Raw genomic sequence first — 17,887 nt, 5'->3', positions numbered from 1 at the left:
AGAGGCAAACAAACCAGGCTTGTTTGGGGCTGGCTTCCTTAGCCAAACCAGAAAAAAAGCCCTCCCAGTAACTCCCAACCACACACCCCAATCAATCAAAATCTGGTATCAGGAAAGGTTTTTATACTTAGTCATGTTTACGTTATTGAGAATACATCTCATTCAATCAGCATTCCCTCACTTACAATGTTTATATTTTAAGTTCAATCTCATTATGAAATAAAAGGCCCTTTCCCCTCCCCACACCCTCTAAAAATTTCAAAGATCAGTGAGCAGATGCAGGAAGTACTGGGGTACTTTCCTTTGGGGTTTTCCAAACACTGAGCCAGCTCTGGCTATGTCACTTGTCATTATCAGTGTGGGCATTTACTTCTCTGACCCCCTTGAAGAGATAGGAGAAAGTAGCAACTCCTAAGAAACCCTAAGGCCTTGGGAGTGCCACAAACAACACTGGCCATTCTGTTGGTCAGTAAGCTGTAGAACTCATTGGTAGGAATTAGCCCAGCCCTACCACTCCTCAATTGCACCTCTAAACCTTAATATTAACCTAATCTTTATTTCTCTTTCCTATAAAATTATCTTCTTGATTCTCCTCTTTGACAAATTCCCTTGGAAATTAGCCCAAATATCCTCTTATTTTTGGGTCTTTGCTAGATTCCCTTGGAATGTTAACCCACTTCAATTGGTGTCATAATTATAATACATCTTTGTCCCTTAATTTGGAGACAAACTGATTGTGTAAATTCTTTCACCAAACCCATAGCACTGACCAGGGGATGCTAACTTTGTTGAGTGTCTTCCCCCTCAACACCCTCATTCTCCAATATCTGTATCTGATACTCTGGTCTCTACGCGGGCAGATGACACCATATCATAGCTTGTCTGTTCAGGAATCATAAAATTCAAGGAGTATTTGAGCTGAGAAAAATCTTAATAGTCATCTCCTCCAACTCTCCCTCTTTTCACGTTTTATACCTAAGGAAAGTGATGCCTAAAGAAGGTAGATGACTTACTTGGGGTCACAAGGTTAGGTAATATAGGACCCAACACGTAGGCCCTTCTCCTGACTCTCAGCTGAGTGCCCCTTCCAGATCTGAATGACAATGCTGTTTTCTAACTAGACTTCAGACAATAGACCTCAAACAATCCCTCTCCCTTCTACCTTTCCCCCTTCCCCTCCACAGTGATGGATAACTGGCTGCGATGTTAATTTTCCCAGTCAAATTCCCCTGAGTTCCATGAATGCCCACAGAGAAAAAAAAATGCAGACTTTATTTCAACAAGAATATGAAATCATCGGCATTTACTGCTTACCTTTGGTAAAATGTACTAGATGGTACAGGAAATAGAAAATAAACAAAAGATATGATTTCTGTCCTTAAGAACCTTACCATTCCTGGAAAAGTCCATATGAAAATGAATGCTAAAAGAGGAATTATAGAAGTAATATCAATATTAATCCAAAAAGATTGAAAATTCCTTGAATGCAGGAAATGTTTGGGTTTTTGTACATGGTGGGTATTTAAATGCTCATTCCTCCTCTCCTCTTCTCTCCTCTCCTCTGCTCTGTTCTCTTCTCCTTCTTTCCACAGCTAAATAGTACAAATGAGACTTTAATTCTCTTGAAAAGAACTATGTAAAGGTGATGTAAACTGTGTCCCCTTTAATCTTGGGGGGAAAAAGGTTGGAAAGGAATCTTTGGGGGAAAGGTGCTCCTGACTCTCAAATCCTACCAGCCTCTGGGAGGGGTCACACCCATTTAAGGTAAGTAATCTCACTCAATTTTGAATTGAATTAAATTGAAAATCAGTCTCTCAGATTCATCCAGAGACACATACCCAGGGAGACTGATTTCAAGTTGTTTTTGGTCTACACCTTTAATGGTTGGGTAGAAGCTTTTCCCTGCAGGACTGAGAAGGCTCTGGTGCTATCAAGGAGCTTGCTAAAAGACATTATACCTCGCCTAAGCCCGCCTAGCTCTTTGCAAAGAGACAAATAGTCCAGTGTTTACTTCTCAGGTATTTCAGAGTACTCCTGTGAGCATTCTGGGGAAAGAAGGATGAAATTGTCTGTGTCATTCTTTCTCTCACTATATTCTCCTTCCTAACTCTCTCTCTCCAAGGATGAGAACTTTGCTCCCAGCATCCTCTCTCTAGCTTTTCTTGATGTCATTCTAAAGGCCCTTCTTAGCCTTTCAGCAAGGGAGTTCCATGGGCAGTGGAGGCATTCAGGATTGGTGGGTGAGCCATCAGCATCCTCAAAGGAGCCTCCAGACCTGATGCATTATTTGTATCTCCACCCTGGATGTCACCCCACTTTTAACCTGCTTGCAAGATCTGTTTCCTCCAGGCTCCAAGCGAATTTCTAACTGTTCCCTGAAGATCATGGGACGCTCCATTTTTCCTAGATGCTGCTGCTGCTGTCTTCAGATCTCACACTTCCCCTCCAGGCCTGAACCCCCATGAACATAGAGACATCTTTATGCCTCTTGTCAGCTTGAAGCAGCTACTAAAAATGAGATCTTCCTCCCTTTGCCCCAAATGAATTGGGAGGGGGGAGGGACTGCTTGAGGGGGGAATGATGTAAACTGTGTCCCCTTTAATCTTCAGGGGAGAGGGTGGAAAGGAATCTTTGGGGATAGTGTACTCCTGACTCTCAAACCCTCCCAGGCTCTGGGAGGGGCCACACCCATTCAAGATAAGTAATCTCATTCAATTTTGAATTGAATTGAATTGAATTGAAAATCAGTCTCTTGGATTCATCCAGAGATTGGCCCCTGGCTTCGGACTAAAGATCAAAGAAGCCCCAGATCTCAGAAGGCTAATAAAAGATGACTCTAAAACCCCAATTTTTGCTAAATGCTCGTCTGGATTTAGCCCACTGATGAAGATATTTTCTTCTCAGTATCAACCCATCTTTGCTAAATTTCTAATCAGGAATTTGCCTGCTAAGAGTCCTCTCTTTGCCACAAACCTTCATTGGGGTTTGTGTGTTCTTTTACCAAACCGGCACAACCAATCAAGGGGATCCCATTGTTGTTAGGGGATCTCTTACCCTCAATTCTCGCATCTCATCAAAGGCTTCTCGCATGTTGGGTATGTCCTTTGGAGGAAAATATGAGCAGAAACTGAGGGAGGATGTGAAATCAAGGATCTTTCAAAGTATCATATTTAATGGATGACTCCCTTTTTTAAAAACAGAAGACACTCCAACAATATTAGGGTCCTCAGGTGGTTGTCATGGATATGGCAAAAGAATTCCCAAACTCAATTTACCTATCAATCATCAATTATATCAATATCAAATTAGACAAGTTAAGAGGCAAAAATTACTCTGATAGCTGACTAAGTTCCAAGGGAATTTAGCAAAGAGGTAGCAGCAAAAAGACAATTTTATAGGAAAGATAAACAAAGATCATTGGCTGACTTGCTAATTTTATGGTTTAGAGGTACAATTGAGGAATGATAGGGAATTCAATGGCTTCTTGAAGAGTATTGAATAGAGTCAGAGCAGCTCCCATCATTGTATTATATGGTTTACTGACCAATGGATTGTTCTCTGACAACCAGCATTGTTTGCAGCACTCCCAAGGCTGGGTAGCCTTAGGGTCTCCCAAAAATTGCTACATTCTCCCCAGGAGCTCCACTTCATCACCTTGATATCTAATAGGGAGTAAAACCCAACTGATAAAACTAGAAATAAAAAGCCTCATCTGATTAGCAGAAGCCTGCCAGGTAGAGATTATTTCACAGCTTGAGTTTAATAGTCTCCATATAGTTACAATCAGGTTTAATAGTTACCAGCTATATAACCAAAAAGCAAGTCACAAGACCCGAGCGTCATTTTTCCTCCTGTATAAAATGATGTTATAATACTTGCTCTACCTGTTTCATGGAGTTGTGGTCAGAGGAATACTTTACAACCTCTAGGTACGATTCAGATATAAACATCTATAAGGGGTTCCAAATAAGTGGATAATTTGAGGAGGGGTTATTACAGAGGACCAATTTTAAAAGCATTTTCAATGCGTTTCTTTTGTTCAGACACATAAGACATGCTAGAAAGAGCATGCTCTTGGTCCTTCCAGGAAACAATTAGCTAAGCATTGACACCTGTGTGTATTTTTGCAGATTATTGTAGGACCAACTACATCATAACCTCAGCACAGGTCAGGGATGGAGATGGCAACAAGGGAGATCATTAGTTGGCAAGCTTTTAAGACCTACCACCATCTCTTCCTACATATCTAAACTCCATTCACATACAAATCTGCCAGTAAATCCTCAGTCACACCTAGGGAGTGGTTTCTGAATAAACAGATTCTTGGCAGATGATAATCAAAGTCTCCAGGATTCATGATTCTAATCTGTTCTCTCAATTTTCTTTCTCTTCCCTGTTTGTATTTCCTGGCATCTGATCACCTCCTCACTCAGTCTTTTGATTTTCGCTCACAGTAGAGGCACAAAACAGGTTAATAAACATTTCTTGACTGCAACACCTCTTCCCTCAATACACACACACCTGGGTGTTTAATACTTCCTTTTCCTCTTTGGGTTTTAGGTCTTCTCTGGGGAGCCTGGTGGGGGCACGACCCCCTATGAATGATTTTGCATCCTTCTTGACCTGTTTTTGGAGATTGTCTGTGGGTCCTGGATGTCTGGAGGAGTGTTGCCCTGGTGACCAGCTGTATTTCCCTCTTTCCCACAAAAGCTACCCAGGATCGCTAGACTTTGTCTTTCTTCCTTGGATCAGAGTTGGTGGATCAAAATGACAGGAAACTCTCTTTTTAAGTCATGGGGGTGGAATAGGAAGGGAAGCTGCTGAATTTGGTTCATGAGACAGGAAACTGAGGAATGACTAGGAACTATGGAGGACCTTTTGCATCCTATTTTGCTACGGCCCTTTTTTATCTGCTGCCACTCCTCCCCATGATTCTCTGGATATTTATCAGTAAATACACCTGTTAAAATTTGGCCCAGTGTCATGAAAAGTCTTGTTATAACAACAAACAGATAAATACTTGTTAGATGAATTTAAATTTAGTCACTGTTTTATACTTTTGTGGCTATGCCCTTCCGATTCCTGTCGACCTGAACACTAACAATTCTATGCTTTGTGCCATTATGTCCACAGCACTCTATCCACCTATAGTCCCAAACAGACTCATATCAACAATTTAAGTTGAGATAAATTACTTATTTTAATGATTAAATAAAAATATTCTCAAAGAAAAAGCCCATCTCCCCCCCCCTTTTTTTTTTTTTAGGCTGGGGTTAAGTAACTTGCTAGGAAGTGTTAAGTGTCTGAGACCAGATTTGAACTCCCGTCCTCCTGAATGCAAGGCTGGTGCTATCCACTGTGCCACCTAGCTGCCCCCTTCTCCCCTTTTCTATCTTCTATCTTTCCAGATATATTTATTTTTCTTTTCTTTTTTTTTGTCTTTTTGAAGACTTATTTTGCTTTATCTTTAAATTTTATTTTTTCTTTAGTCATTAATTTGTTAATTCATATATTCACTTATTCATCTATTCATTCTTCTATTTGTTCAATTGCCTATTGATTTGCTTATTCAATTGTTCATTCATTATTTCTTTAATTAATCTCTTTAATCTCTTTTTTATTAAAGCTTTTTTATTTTCAAAACATATGCATGGATAATTTTTAATCATTTATTTTCCTGTCTTTTGAGATCTAATTTTAAAATATCTTCAAAATAAGTCCCTAACTCTTCCTTTGACATCTTCCTACCAAAAACTACTACTTCCATTATGATCTGGATATTCCATTAAAAAAAATATCCACATCCAAATTTGTTAGGAAAATTCAACCAAATACAATGTTAGCACATTCAGAGAGGCAGAGCAATTGATCTGTGGGGGCAGAAGAAGATCTGGATATTTTCCAAGATGTGCAAGATAGCTATGAGATGAGACTGGCTCTAGGGAATTGTTTTATTTTATATATTTCTATCACTAATAAACAGTAGATACTTAATAAATATTGATTCACCCATTGGTTACTACTACTTACTTGACTTCTATCAGCTGAATTTTCTTCCAAGTCCTATCCCCAAAGTAGAGTATAGGAAGCAACTCTAACTGAACATATGGAGTTGGTTAAGAGAAAGGCCAATCTAAATGACGTTTTGCTTTTTTGTGCTTCTAGAAATGGGTTGTGAGAAAGCTCCAAGAAACTTGGGTTCCCTAAAGCCTTGGGAAGTGATTTTAGCACCTTAGGAACATAGAAAGAGGAGGAAAAAAGGCACTGAATCCATCAACTTAAGTCCTCCTGATGTGGGTTGAGGTCCCTTTAAGATTCCTTTCTGATTCCCTACCCCCATGGCTGAAGAAGCTAGGACCTTTGATTCACAAATCCTGGTCAAAAAGCACCCTTTTGAATTCCAATGATATCCGGGCTTTCCCAGCCCCCATCAGATCTGAGCTAACTTGGGCTTTCCCAGCCCCCCACTATCTGCTCAGGTTTCCCCAACCCCCACAAACAGCTTCTTCCTTATATAAAAACCCATTGAATTCTATTCAATGCTAACCCTGGCCAAAAGCAGCCAGGAGCCTGGGACTCCACCCACCTTCAAGATTATAGAAAGGGGAACCCTGGAGCCCATTCTTTGCAGGAGCCCAAAAAACATTCTTAGGTCAGCCATGCCAAGGGTTCTGTCCACCCGGCGACCAGCTCTGGCCCTGGCGTCTTTCTACCTTTACCCTTACTTCCAAACCCCTACAATAAACTTTTTTTTTATCAATCTAGGTTTTCGGACCTGTAAATTCCTTTACAAGGGACTCTGCACCATCACTAGACTGCATTTAACTATGTATCCTTGAGCCGAACCAAAAGGGTTTACCCCTTACCTAATTCTCATCATTCCCACATGCTACATACTAAAGACGCAAATATGAAAAGTGAGACAATCCCTTCCTTCAAGGAGCTAATAATGTTGTCTCCCAGTCTTGCAGAGGGCTTTAGTGGGAAGAACTCATTTCACTGTTTTCCTGAGTGCCTCAGCCAATCCCACCTGTCCAGTGCCTGCCCCAAAGGGGAAGGGAAGAGTGTGGGATCCGGTGTGCTTACCTGACACCAAAAAGCACCTGAAGGAGAGTGCAGATGCCAGACACAAAGAATATGGTGCTGATGAGATAGCTCTGGGTCAAGGGATCATGCTCCAGGCAGAGGGACTTGGACAGGATGAGAGGCACAGCCACAAGCCCCCCCAGGGCTGTGAGATAATGCTGTGGGAGAGAGAAGAGAAGAGCATGAAGATCTAGTGCTGTTTCCTGCCCTGTGGACATAACAGGTACCATCAAAACCAAGGTTAGTTAGTGGGTAGGCTGGAAGGAGATGGCTCAGGGGTTGGAGCTCTGGGTGAAGTCTGCAATATCCGGGTTCAAATTCAGCAGAAGGGAGCGGTAAACCCCTCCAGCATCTTTGCTAAGAAAACCTCGTGGACAGAATGAGACACGACTGAACAGCAACATTAGTCAGGGGTGGCTGGAGCACGGAGACTAACAGCCCAACCTGTTTTGTCCCATCACACATTTCCTGATGCTGACCACAGTCTGCCTTAATTTTCCTTAATTTAGGAAATGGAGTGATGGGAAAAAACAGGTGAGAGGGATGGGGAAGCTGAGAGCTTTCTCTGGGGATTTCCTCTCCTGGGAGCTCTAGCAAAATAGAGAAGTGAAGGGAGGGAGCTAGGCTCAAATTCGCGCTCAGGCACTTGCTAGTTATGTGACATCACAAGTCACATCCCTTTGGCTTACCTCAATTTCTCAACTGTAAATGAGGATAATAGTGGAATTTGTCTCTAGGGTTATTGTGAAGATAAAAATAAGAATGACAGAATATTAGCACTGGAGGGGCTTACTAATGCTTCTCTCCTCCTTCCTTCTGTCATGTGAAAAAAATTCTGAAGATCACATTAGAGGAACAATCTTGAAATTGTTTTCCTGGTGATGGCAATGAAGTCAAACGGAGAATCTCACGGAGCTAAAGATCTTCAGCTAACATTTGCTGACTTGCTGATTTGATCAGCAGATCTCTGGAAGCCCTCTGTGACCATTCTTTTCCTCAGCAAAGCTAACTGGTCCATATGGGCCTGAGTCCCCAGTCCTAGCCTCACAAGAACTCCACAGAAATTAAACCATTCCAGAAAACAGGCTCCACTGTGGCAAACCTTCCTTCCACACTCTGCTTTCTATCATCATCATCATCATCATCATCATGAAAAACTTTAAGGTTTGCAAAGTGATTTCTTGTTATCTTGTTGGAATCTCACAACCCTGGGTGGTAAATTTCTTTTTACTGATGAGGAAACGATCCCAGTGCTTAGTACACAGCTGGAATTTAATAAATGTTTATTAATTGATTACTTGGTTGAATGAGAGGTAAAGTGACTTCCCAGTGCCAGACAGTTAGGAAGTGTCTGAGGTAGGGTAGGTACTGGGTCTTGCTGACTCCAGGTCTAACCTCTGGCATCTGGGCCACCCACAACCCAGTCTCCATCTTTGGTCACATTCCCTCAGCTCTCAATGTCACATTAAGTTATCATGGTCAGGGAAAGGCAAAGAAATGGCAATCAGACATTATTTCTGCGATAGCAGGATAAGAGGATGCCATTGCTTATTACTCAGAATCAGTACAATATATCAGACCAGTGTTGAGGAAGTTTGTGTCTAGATGCTCAGACCAGTTTTGTTTTTAGGATGGTCGAACAAGTCAAAGAAAAATCATTTCAACTGAGGATCAGGTTTTTTTCAATGTTGATTTCCAGGATTGGTTGGGGATTTTTTGGCCTGATGTTCTTACCTGAATCCCCAGAAAGATGCAGAGGTACCAGGGTGGGGTGTCTGTTATGCTGTAGGCCAGTCGTCTATGACTCTGGGACTCTCCATTCTGCTTCTTGCCTTGCCCCTTAATGCTGGGATTTGGCAGGATGTCATTCTGTAAGAACCAAGTCACCAACTTTTATTGAGAACCCACCACATCTAGAACACCTGTTCTAGACCCTAGGAGGTACAAAAGAACCAGCTTTCTCTGAAGAGAAAACCAGAATAGATAAGGAATATGCACAAACCAACATAAAATTAATCACAAACTAATGTAGAAGATATAGAATATATACAGGACTAAGTTGCAGGAGTATGTTCAGATTTGCCAAAGATAGCGTGAATTATGCTCCTAATGTTTGTTCTCTGCTTTTGTCTTATAAATCAGAGTTTTACAGATGAGGAAACTGAGGCACAAAGATGTTTGGGAGGTATCGATTAAGAGGAAAGAAGGAATTCAGGATATGGGATATTGATTTTTTTTTGGGGGGGGGTAAACTAGGTCTTCCACTGAAAGACAGTGTTCTGGGAGTGATATAGGGAGTGATGAGAGTTTTTTTTAAATATATATATATATATTTTATTTTTCCAAATAGATGCAAAGATAGTTTTCAACATTCACCTCTGTAAAACCTTATGTTCCAAATTTTTTCTCCATTCCTTCTCCCCTCCCTAAGATAGCAACCAATATGATATAAGCTGTACAAGAAAAATCAAATCAAATGAGAAAAAAAAACACAAGAAAGAAAAAAAGCAAGCAAACAAACAACAAAAAAGATAAAGATATTATGCTTTGATCCACATTCAGTTCCCATAGTCCTCTCTCTGGGTACAGATGGTACTTTCCATCACAAGACTATTGGAATTTCCTTGAATTATCTCATTATTGAAAAGAGCCAAATTCATCCCAACTGATCATCCCATAATCTTGTTGCTGTGCATAATGATCTCCTGGTTCTGCTCACTTCACTTAGCATCAGTTTATGGAAATCTTTCTAGGTTTTTCTGAAATCATCCTCTTGATTGTTTCTTATACAACAATAATATTCCATTACATTCATAAGTCATAGCTTATCCAGCCATTCTCCAACTGATGGGCATGGACCATTTTTTTAGAATGATGTTTTTAAATGCATAAAATAAAATTTTAAAGACTATATAAAGGAAATCAATTACAGCATGTAAAATGCTGTAAGTGTGCTCATTGAAAACAAAAACGAATCTAGAAATAAAAAAGAATAATACATGTAAGTTAGAGTTTTGTTATTGTTGTTCGATCATTTTTAGTCATGTCCAACTCTTCATGACCCCATTTGGCGTTTCCTTGGCAAAGATACTGGAGCAGCTGGCCATTTCCTTCTTCAGTTCATTTTGCAGATGAGGTGCTGAAGTAAAAAGGGTTAAGTGACTTGCCCCCACACACACAACTAGTAGATGCTTGGGGCCAGATTTGAATTCAGGGACACCAGCCTTCCTGACTCCAGGCCCAGCACCTCATAACTGCCAGTAAGCCAAGGCACAGACCACAACTCAGGACTCAAATGACTTAAATTCAATCTGGGAAGGTTCTTATTACAAACAAAATGATAATTTAGGTCATAGGAAACATGTGAATTTGACTGATTGTAGCTTTACACTGAAGAGAAACTTCTTAGTCTCTTCCCCAGTAAGCATCATGCATCATAGGTATTAAATATACATCATATTTATCTGATCAGGGAAGGGACTAGAATCTTCCTTTAGCAAATACTTCTAGGAGTTTCTTCTAGGAGTTTCCCTTCTCTCCTTTCCTTTCCCCCATATCTTGGGATTTACAGGCTAAATTACTTCTTAAGGTCCAAGCCTTAAACACTTCCCCCTCCCGATCATTCTGCTTCTGATTGGTTGGCCAACAATGGGTCCTAAGCAAGTCCCACTTGGTCATTGGGCCCTGACTGGCTCAGAGTGAATGTAAATAGCAATTGTTTCTGTTTTGGCCAGAAATGCTGAGCATCTTCTCTTCCCAGGTTGATTTTTTTTTCTTTCTTTTGACTAGATAAGAGGCCATTCTCTATCATATTACTCACCTAGCCTTAATCATTGCCTCAGTCAGACTAAGACCCAGTGAAGATCTTAGGCCAAAGTCTCCCACTGCATCCAGGGCCATGTCCAGTCATCCTGATCTCTATCTCTGTCTCTATCCTGATCCATACCTGGCCGGATGGCTCTGGAGGGGGAAGTGAGGAAGATGACCTTGCACATCCCTCCCTCACTTCATCCAATTCACTTGCCTGTCATGGCATCCCCTCCCCGATGTCATGTTCTTCTTAGATAACGAAAGACAAACAACAAAACAACCCTTCTCCAGGTTTACTCATAATTCCAGCAAACTCACAGCACCAATGAGTCCAATCTCTGACTCATTTACTCCTCTCCTGGTTTCCCAGGACTGGATGACTATTAGCTGCCCTTCTCCTTCCCGGGGCTGAGCTTTTCCTTATGCACCTGCTCTCAATGTTTATAATGCCATTATTCAGCTCCTCTGGTCTCTTCACAGAGACTCAAACCCCCAAATCACCCTGGCAACTACAGGTCCTAGTTTGACCCTGGAACTTAGTGCTCAGCTGACAGCAATCTCACTCCACCCTCATCTCTCATCTAACTGCTGGCTCCTTTCATCCTCTACCATCTACCTCCCTCTGAAGTAGATGATACAGGAGACAGAACACCGGACCTGAAGTCAAATCCAGACTCAGACGCTTACTAACTGTATTTATTAACAAGTTTATTAACCTCAGTCTTTCCTGGTTTCCTCAATTGTGAAATAAATTACAATATCATCTACATCCCAAAGGTTCTTTGAGGGTAAAATGAGATGATATCTGTAGAATGTTTTGCAGACCTTAAAGTACTATATGAATGCTAGTTTTACTTTATCTATTTATTATTATTATTATGGCAATGGCTGTTACTGGTGGCGTTACAACTTCACCAGTGTTCTCAATATTCCGCACATCTCTTAAATATCTAAATTATTGAGTTCCTGGTCCTTCTATATCATTCTCTTTTAACTTTATCTCCTCCTTTTCCTCATCATTGAAATTCTTTCTTTTTATGTTTTCATAATTTCATTCTTGGGAAGTTCCCATCCTTTGAGGCCTGATAAATGCCACAGAATTTTCAACTAGGAAAGCCATCTTTTTTCTCTGAACTGCTTTAAAACTTTCTCTTTCCAAATCTGGGGCACATATCTAACAATACCCTGCTTTCCTCTCCCTCTCATATATCCTACTATGGAACAGACCCTTTTCTCCCAAAGATTCCAAATCCTTGTGAGATTTGCTAATATTGTAGGGGGAAAGTCAGACCCCAAAGCTAGATGGTTTCTCGGCTCCCTTCCAACTTGGAAATCGTGCAGTTCTGTTCCCTACATCCCCAGCACCCTTTTTTGTGTCTTTGCTAATGTTGTTCCCTCTGACTGAAGGGTCCTTCCTCCTTCCCTGCTCTACCCCATGTCAGTCTAATTTCTACCCAAATTCCTCAAGGCCAATGGTGGACCTATTCTGTACCTCACTCCCAAGCCAAATTACAGGTAATCTCTCTTCCCCCTCTTAAAGCCTGAAGAACTTGGAGGTCCTTCTCTTATAGCATTTATTACATCCTACCTTATGTTACAGTTATTTATATATATGTCTTGTCTTTCTTCCTAAAATACTTGTTTCTTGATGGTCAGAGCTGTCTTATTAGCTTCCTTTTGGCTTTACATAAATAAGACTTTTAAAAGATACATGATTATTTCACTTGTGCCTTATAACAGGTCTGTGTGAAACAAGGTGTACAACTATTAGTATCTCTTACTTAGAAGGGCAGAAAATGGCAGATCTTTAGAGCTAGAGATCTACAGAATGGAATCTTGAATAGACCATTAAGCCTGGGCTAGAATTCTTCCTCAGACACTTAAGAGCTGTGCAATTGTGTGAGGAAAATGAGGTTTTTTCATCTTTAAAATGGATGTGGGGGAATGATAATAACATAATAAAATTAGTAGTATTTTAATAGTATTTTAAGATTTTTCAAAGTACTTTATAAATATATCATTTAATCCTCATGTCATCCCTGGGAGGTTGGCACTAATATTACACCCATTTTATAGAGGAAGAGACTGAAGCAGGAAGATATTAAATGATTTGTTCAGAGTCACACTGCTAGTAAATATCTCACACCAAATTTAAACTCCACTTTTTCTGGCTCTAAATCCAGCATTCCATTTACTTCCACATCTAGCAGCTACCTCACAGCATGGTTGTAAAGATCAAACATCAAATGTCTAATAAAAATGTTATTAGATGCTGCAAAGAATGAAACAATTCCTACTTGCAAAGAACTGAATAGAACAGACAACAAAGGATGTATATAGAAAGAAAGGCTTCATGGGGAAGATGATATTTGAGTAAAGTCTTAAAGGAAGAGAGACTGCTTGAATAGGAGAGACAACAAGGATATTCAGAAAGAAAGCCTTTGTGCAGTAGATGGTGTTTGAGAAATGTTTTAAAGGAAGAGACTAGGAGAAGTTAAAAGGGAATGTATTTCTGGAACTTGAGGATGTCTGTGAAAAGGCATGGAGGTGAGAGAGATAAGGTTCAAAGGAGAATATTATGGGAGACAGATTTGCAAACCTTAAGCCACTAGGCAAATATGATTGAGCTGATAATCATAAGCAAAAGAGCAGCTGTAACAGTGATTTGTCCGAAGTCAGTTTGTAAACTGTAAGGTCAGGATCTGATTCAAGCTTTCTTACTATTGCATCCTGCTGATCTCTTCCACGGCATAAAGCACAGAGCCTTAGAAACAGTCTACATGTTTAGGAGAACTGCACATGTTTAACCTATGTCGGGTTGCTTGCTGTCTTGGGGAAGGGAAGGGAGAGAAGGAGGAAATTTTGGAAAATGAGGTTTTGCTAAGATGAATATTGAAAACTATCTTTGTATGTATTTGGAAAAATAAAATACTGTTCAAAGAAACAGCTGAACATGCTTTTTTTAAATCAGTTTTTAAAAATGCAGACCTCTCTGGGAGGGTTAAGACTTTAAGTAATAAGCTGAGATCAAGACCCTATTCAAAACTATGAATGAGGCTAATATGTGTTAATTCTGCTACAGAACAATTTCTGAAAAGGGTTACTAAGGTACGTGCACATGAAGAAAAAAACAAACAGTTAAGCTCCTGGAAGAGATGTGAAGTTGGAGCAGAAGAAACTGGAAGGACCCGTCTGGCTGGTCATTCTAATGATCAGCTGAACTCTGTGAAAGTATTTGCAGCCAGAACCAGTTGCCCGGTCAGTGCTAGCACATGGAGGGATCAGTCTCCCTCCCAGGAATCAGAGTATCAGTTTGTACCTCGGATGGGGCCCCCGCTAGACTTTGAACTTCTTACTCTTGGGAAACAAATGCCTAATGATTTTGTTTCTTGGCAAAGTTCTGAGGCAGTAGTCAATAAATACAATCGTAGATGGCTTTTTTTTTTCTATAGAGTTTTAAAGCACTCTGACAAAATAATTGAGAAAAATGGCTTCAATGGATATTCACAACTCTATAGGTATCTTTGTCTCTTTTTTACAGAAGAGAAAAGTGAGGATTAAAGAGGTTACAAGGTGACCATGGTTACATACACAGTTAATGCCTTCCATTAGGCCACATGACTTCTCATCAATTGATTACAACTATCCAACACGGAGTGAGTGGAGACTTTGTTCTCTCTTTGGCAAGAATTTCAGATCCTTTGTTATCTGGCCTGCAGTTTAACTCGTTCCCCCTCCCATTTAGTCACCAAAACATGCTTTACAGGAAGTGACAAGTTTTAGAAAACTAAATCCCATAAGAAAGGAAACAACCAATTCCATTCCTCCATTTTCATTACGGATCACATCCAGAGAAGTGATTTTCTCATTCTAGCCTCCTCCACCCAAAAGCTAGGTAATATCAATAAAGCAGAAGGAGAAAGAATATTAGAAGCCTCTTCAGGGAGTCCTTCCTATTTCTTTTTCACCTAAACTTGTCTTCCATCTCTCTCTCTCTCTCTCTCTCTCTCTCTCTCTCTCTCTCTCTCTCTCTCTCTCTCTCTCTTTCTCCTTCTATCTCTTTCTCTGTCTCTGTGTGTCTGTCTCTGTCTCTCTCTCCCTCTGTCTCCCATCTGTGTGTATATGTATCCTTTCACTTTCCTTTCTCTCTTAAGACCCTCTCCACAAGTCATTAACTCACCATAGTGTTGGAGTTCTCACAGCAGGTGACAGTGGACAGCATGGTGACCCAGAATCTCCTTCCTGGCTCCCTTTTAAGAAAAATTGAAATAAGAAATGGGGAAAAAGAATTTGCTTAGAGAGGAAGAGAAAGAAACAACCTAGTTCCAGAAAATCTGAACCAGAGTTGTTTATAGATCAAGATATTTCTTCCAGAGCCTAAGTAGTCTCAAGGAGGGCTTTTCCTGGAGAGAACTGAGTAGAAGAGGAAGCTTTGGCTTCTGCTGCCTCTCGCCAGCCCTGCATCCTAGAGTAAGAGGGGAGGAGTATTTATGGAGAAGGTGTGGCATTATGGACTTTGCTAGTGGGCCAAACACTTGGGTGGGCATTAGGGACTCTGCACGGAGCACTCACCACATAGCAGTAGCTTCTGAACCAGGTTGGCTTTTTCCCCCCTTTTCTTCAATTTAATCAATTCAGGCAGCCTTAGTACAAACTATTACAATACCATATAATTGGAGCTGGCAGTCAGGAAATACATGCCCTAAGTATTTGTGGCTTAAATGGGATTTATTCATTGAGGGCAGCTAATGAAGAGGATGTGGTCCTGAAACCTTAATACTGAAGTTAGACATGACCGTAAGGGATCGTGATTGTTGTTACTCTTTGTCCTTTGTTCTTGAGGAGGACCATGGTGGCGGGGAGGGGATGCCATGGAATGCAAGTGGATTGGATTTAAGTGAGGGAGGGCTGGGCAAGGTCACCGGCCTCTCTTTCCTCTCCAGAGACATCTGGGATCGGTGCCAAGGTATAGATCAGGACAGTGGGAGATGGTCCTGATGCAATAGGAGACCGTGACCTTTGTAAGCTAAGGTCTTCAACATGTCTCAGTTTGACTGAGGCTGCACCCATTCATTCAATGATTAAGGCTAGGTGAGGTATAATGCTGAATGAGAGAGAAACAACAGAAGAAACAGAAATGTCTACATTTTCCAAAAAGGGACCAGAACAGAATTAGGAAACTGTAGTCTCAATGAGCTTTTTTTTTTTTTCTTTTTTTTTTCTGGCAATATTCTAGTTTATAGATGTGATACTGAGGAGAATACTAGAGTACTTTGACCTGCATAATGCTTTTCTCTCTAAGACTTGCCCACATTTAATAACTCATTTTTATCCTTCTGGAGAGAAGAATCCAGGAGTAGTTGAATAGGAGAAGGCCCCTAGGGCTTGCTTCTTTCTTCCTTTCTTTTTCTTCTTTCCTGTCTTTTTCTTTCTCTTTCTTTCTTTCTTTCTTTCTTTCTTTCTTTCTTTCTTTCTTTCTTTCTTTCTTTCTTTCTTTCTTTCTTTCTTTCTTTCTTTCTTTCTTTCTTTCTTTCTTTCTTTCTTTCTTTCTTTCTTTCTTTCTTTCTTTCTTTCTTTCTTTCTGTTCTTCCCCTCTCCCTTTCTTCCATCCTTCCTCTCTCCCTCACTTTCTTTCTTCCTCCCTCCCTCTCCCCTCTCTCTTTTCTTTCTTTCTTCCTGAGTTCATCCCTCGGTGGTAAACTGCTCCTTCATTCACAGGCAAATAATAACCCACATTTTACCTGAGCTGGTTTACTTAAGTTTGTAGTAGCATCTGGGATTCCTAATTTTTCTTTTTGTTATAAATTTAACAAAAATAAACATTAATAAAAAATATGAGCTATTCAGTTTTTTAAAGTGCATCTCAGATTTAACACAAAATTGCCTATTTGTATATCTCTTTCCTCTTGCTTCTTTTGTATGATTTTTAATATTTTGTTGTTGTTCTCTTCTTTTTCCTCCCTTTTTGGGGCATTAATATTGATATCTATCATCTATTTCCCCCACTATGGATTCCTCCATAGTATTCCAAACAGGAAAAAGTAAGTTCTCTACCCTAAGAAGTCTGAGTCATTTGAGCTGTAAAAGAAATATTACAAATTATAATTTGTCTCAAACCTGGTCTCAAACCAGCATTAGGCAATGTGCTTACCTATTCAGATAAGGATTATGTTGCAACCCATTAGTTTGTGTTGGGGAAGAATATCGAGAACAGAGGGCCTGCTTTTACAGCCTCCAAGGAGAGGGGCACAATAGCTATTTTCAAGGTCCAGATGGGAGTAGAAAAGGCATAGTTGCCAAAAATGCCTGTAAGATACTTTCAGAATTCATAGAATCATAGATTTATAGTCAGAGGAGACCTCCAAGCACATCTATTTCAATACCCTAATTTTACAGATAAGGAAACAGAGACCCAGCGACCTTAAATGACTCTCCCAGAGTCAAACACACTGTTAATAATGGAGATGGATTTTGAACGAAAATCCTCTGACATCACATTTCTCTGTATTACACTGAATTAAAAGTCTAGTCTAACATTGTAATTTTTCATATCTTGTTGCTTCTGGAGTCTGTTACCAAAGAGGAACAGTAATGTTTGTGGTCACAGAAGAAGAGAGGACCTGGTCACAGTTCCAGGGTCAAGAAGATTGCTAATATTTGTGACTGCAAGAGACCAGAGACCCTTCCTATGCTGACCAAAACACAGGGAAGCAGTGATCACATCTCTCCTCAGTCACACCACACATGCCTGATCAAACTTGCCGACCCCCAGAACTAGCTCTGAAAACAGCAGCATGAAAAAGCTTAAAACTTGGAACAGTGACTTCTCATCAGTAGAGCCCAAATTTAAAATAAAGTTCAAAGTAAAAAAATAGGCTAAAAAAACCAGGAAACAGCAAAAAATAACTGGACCATAGAAAGTTACTTTGGTGGCAAGGAAGACAAGACACAAACTTAGAAAACAATAATGTGAAAACAGCTACTTAAAAAG

General features: G+C 40.3%; 1 protein-coding gene across 2 annotated transcripts in view; it reads right to left on the bottom strand.

The window, feature by feature from the left end:
* Nucleotides 1–15,369, bottom strand: part of LOC141543041 (solute carrier family 23 member 1-like) — a 34,740-nt gene extending 19,371 nt beyond the window's left edge. The window contains exons 1-3 of one of the 2 annotated variants that reach the window (XM_074267844.1): nucleotides 15,077–15,369; nucleotides 8,821–8,955; nucleotides 7,087–7,244 (exon numbers count right to left, since the gene is read on the bottom strand). In XM_074267844.1, the coding sequence (XP_074123945.1) occupies nucleotides 7,087–7,244; nucleotides 8,821–8,955; nucleotides 15,077–15,118 (335 nt within the window). In that variant the 5' untranslated portion in view covers nucleotides 15,119–15,369. The remainder of the gene's footprint in view (nucleotides 1–7,086; nucleotides 7,245–8,820; nucleotides 8,956–15,076) is intronic. The other variant, XM_074267845.1, reaches the window with a different exon arrangement.
* Between the last annotated feature and the right edge of the window lie 2,518 nt (nucleotides 15,370–17,887).

This window comes from Sminthopsis crassicaudata, chromosome 5, assembly GCF_048593235.1.
Source record: "Sminthopsis crassicaudata isolate SCR6 chromosome 5, ASM4859323v1, whole genome shotgun sequence".
Taxonomy (NCBI): Eukaryota; Metazoa; Chordata; class Mammalia; order Dasyuromorphia; family Dasyuridae; genus Sminthopsis; species Sminthopsis crassicaudata.
The sequence above is the reverse complement of the archived record's forward strand: the minus strand, read 5'-3'. Positions and strand labels throughout refer to the sequence as shown.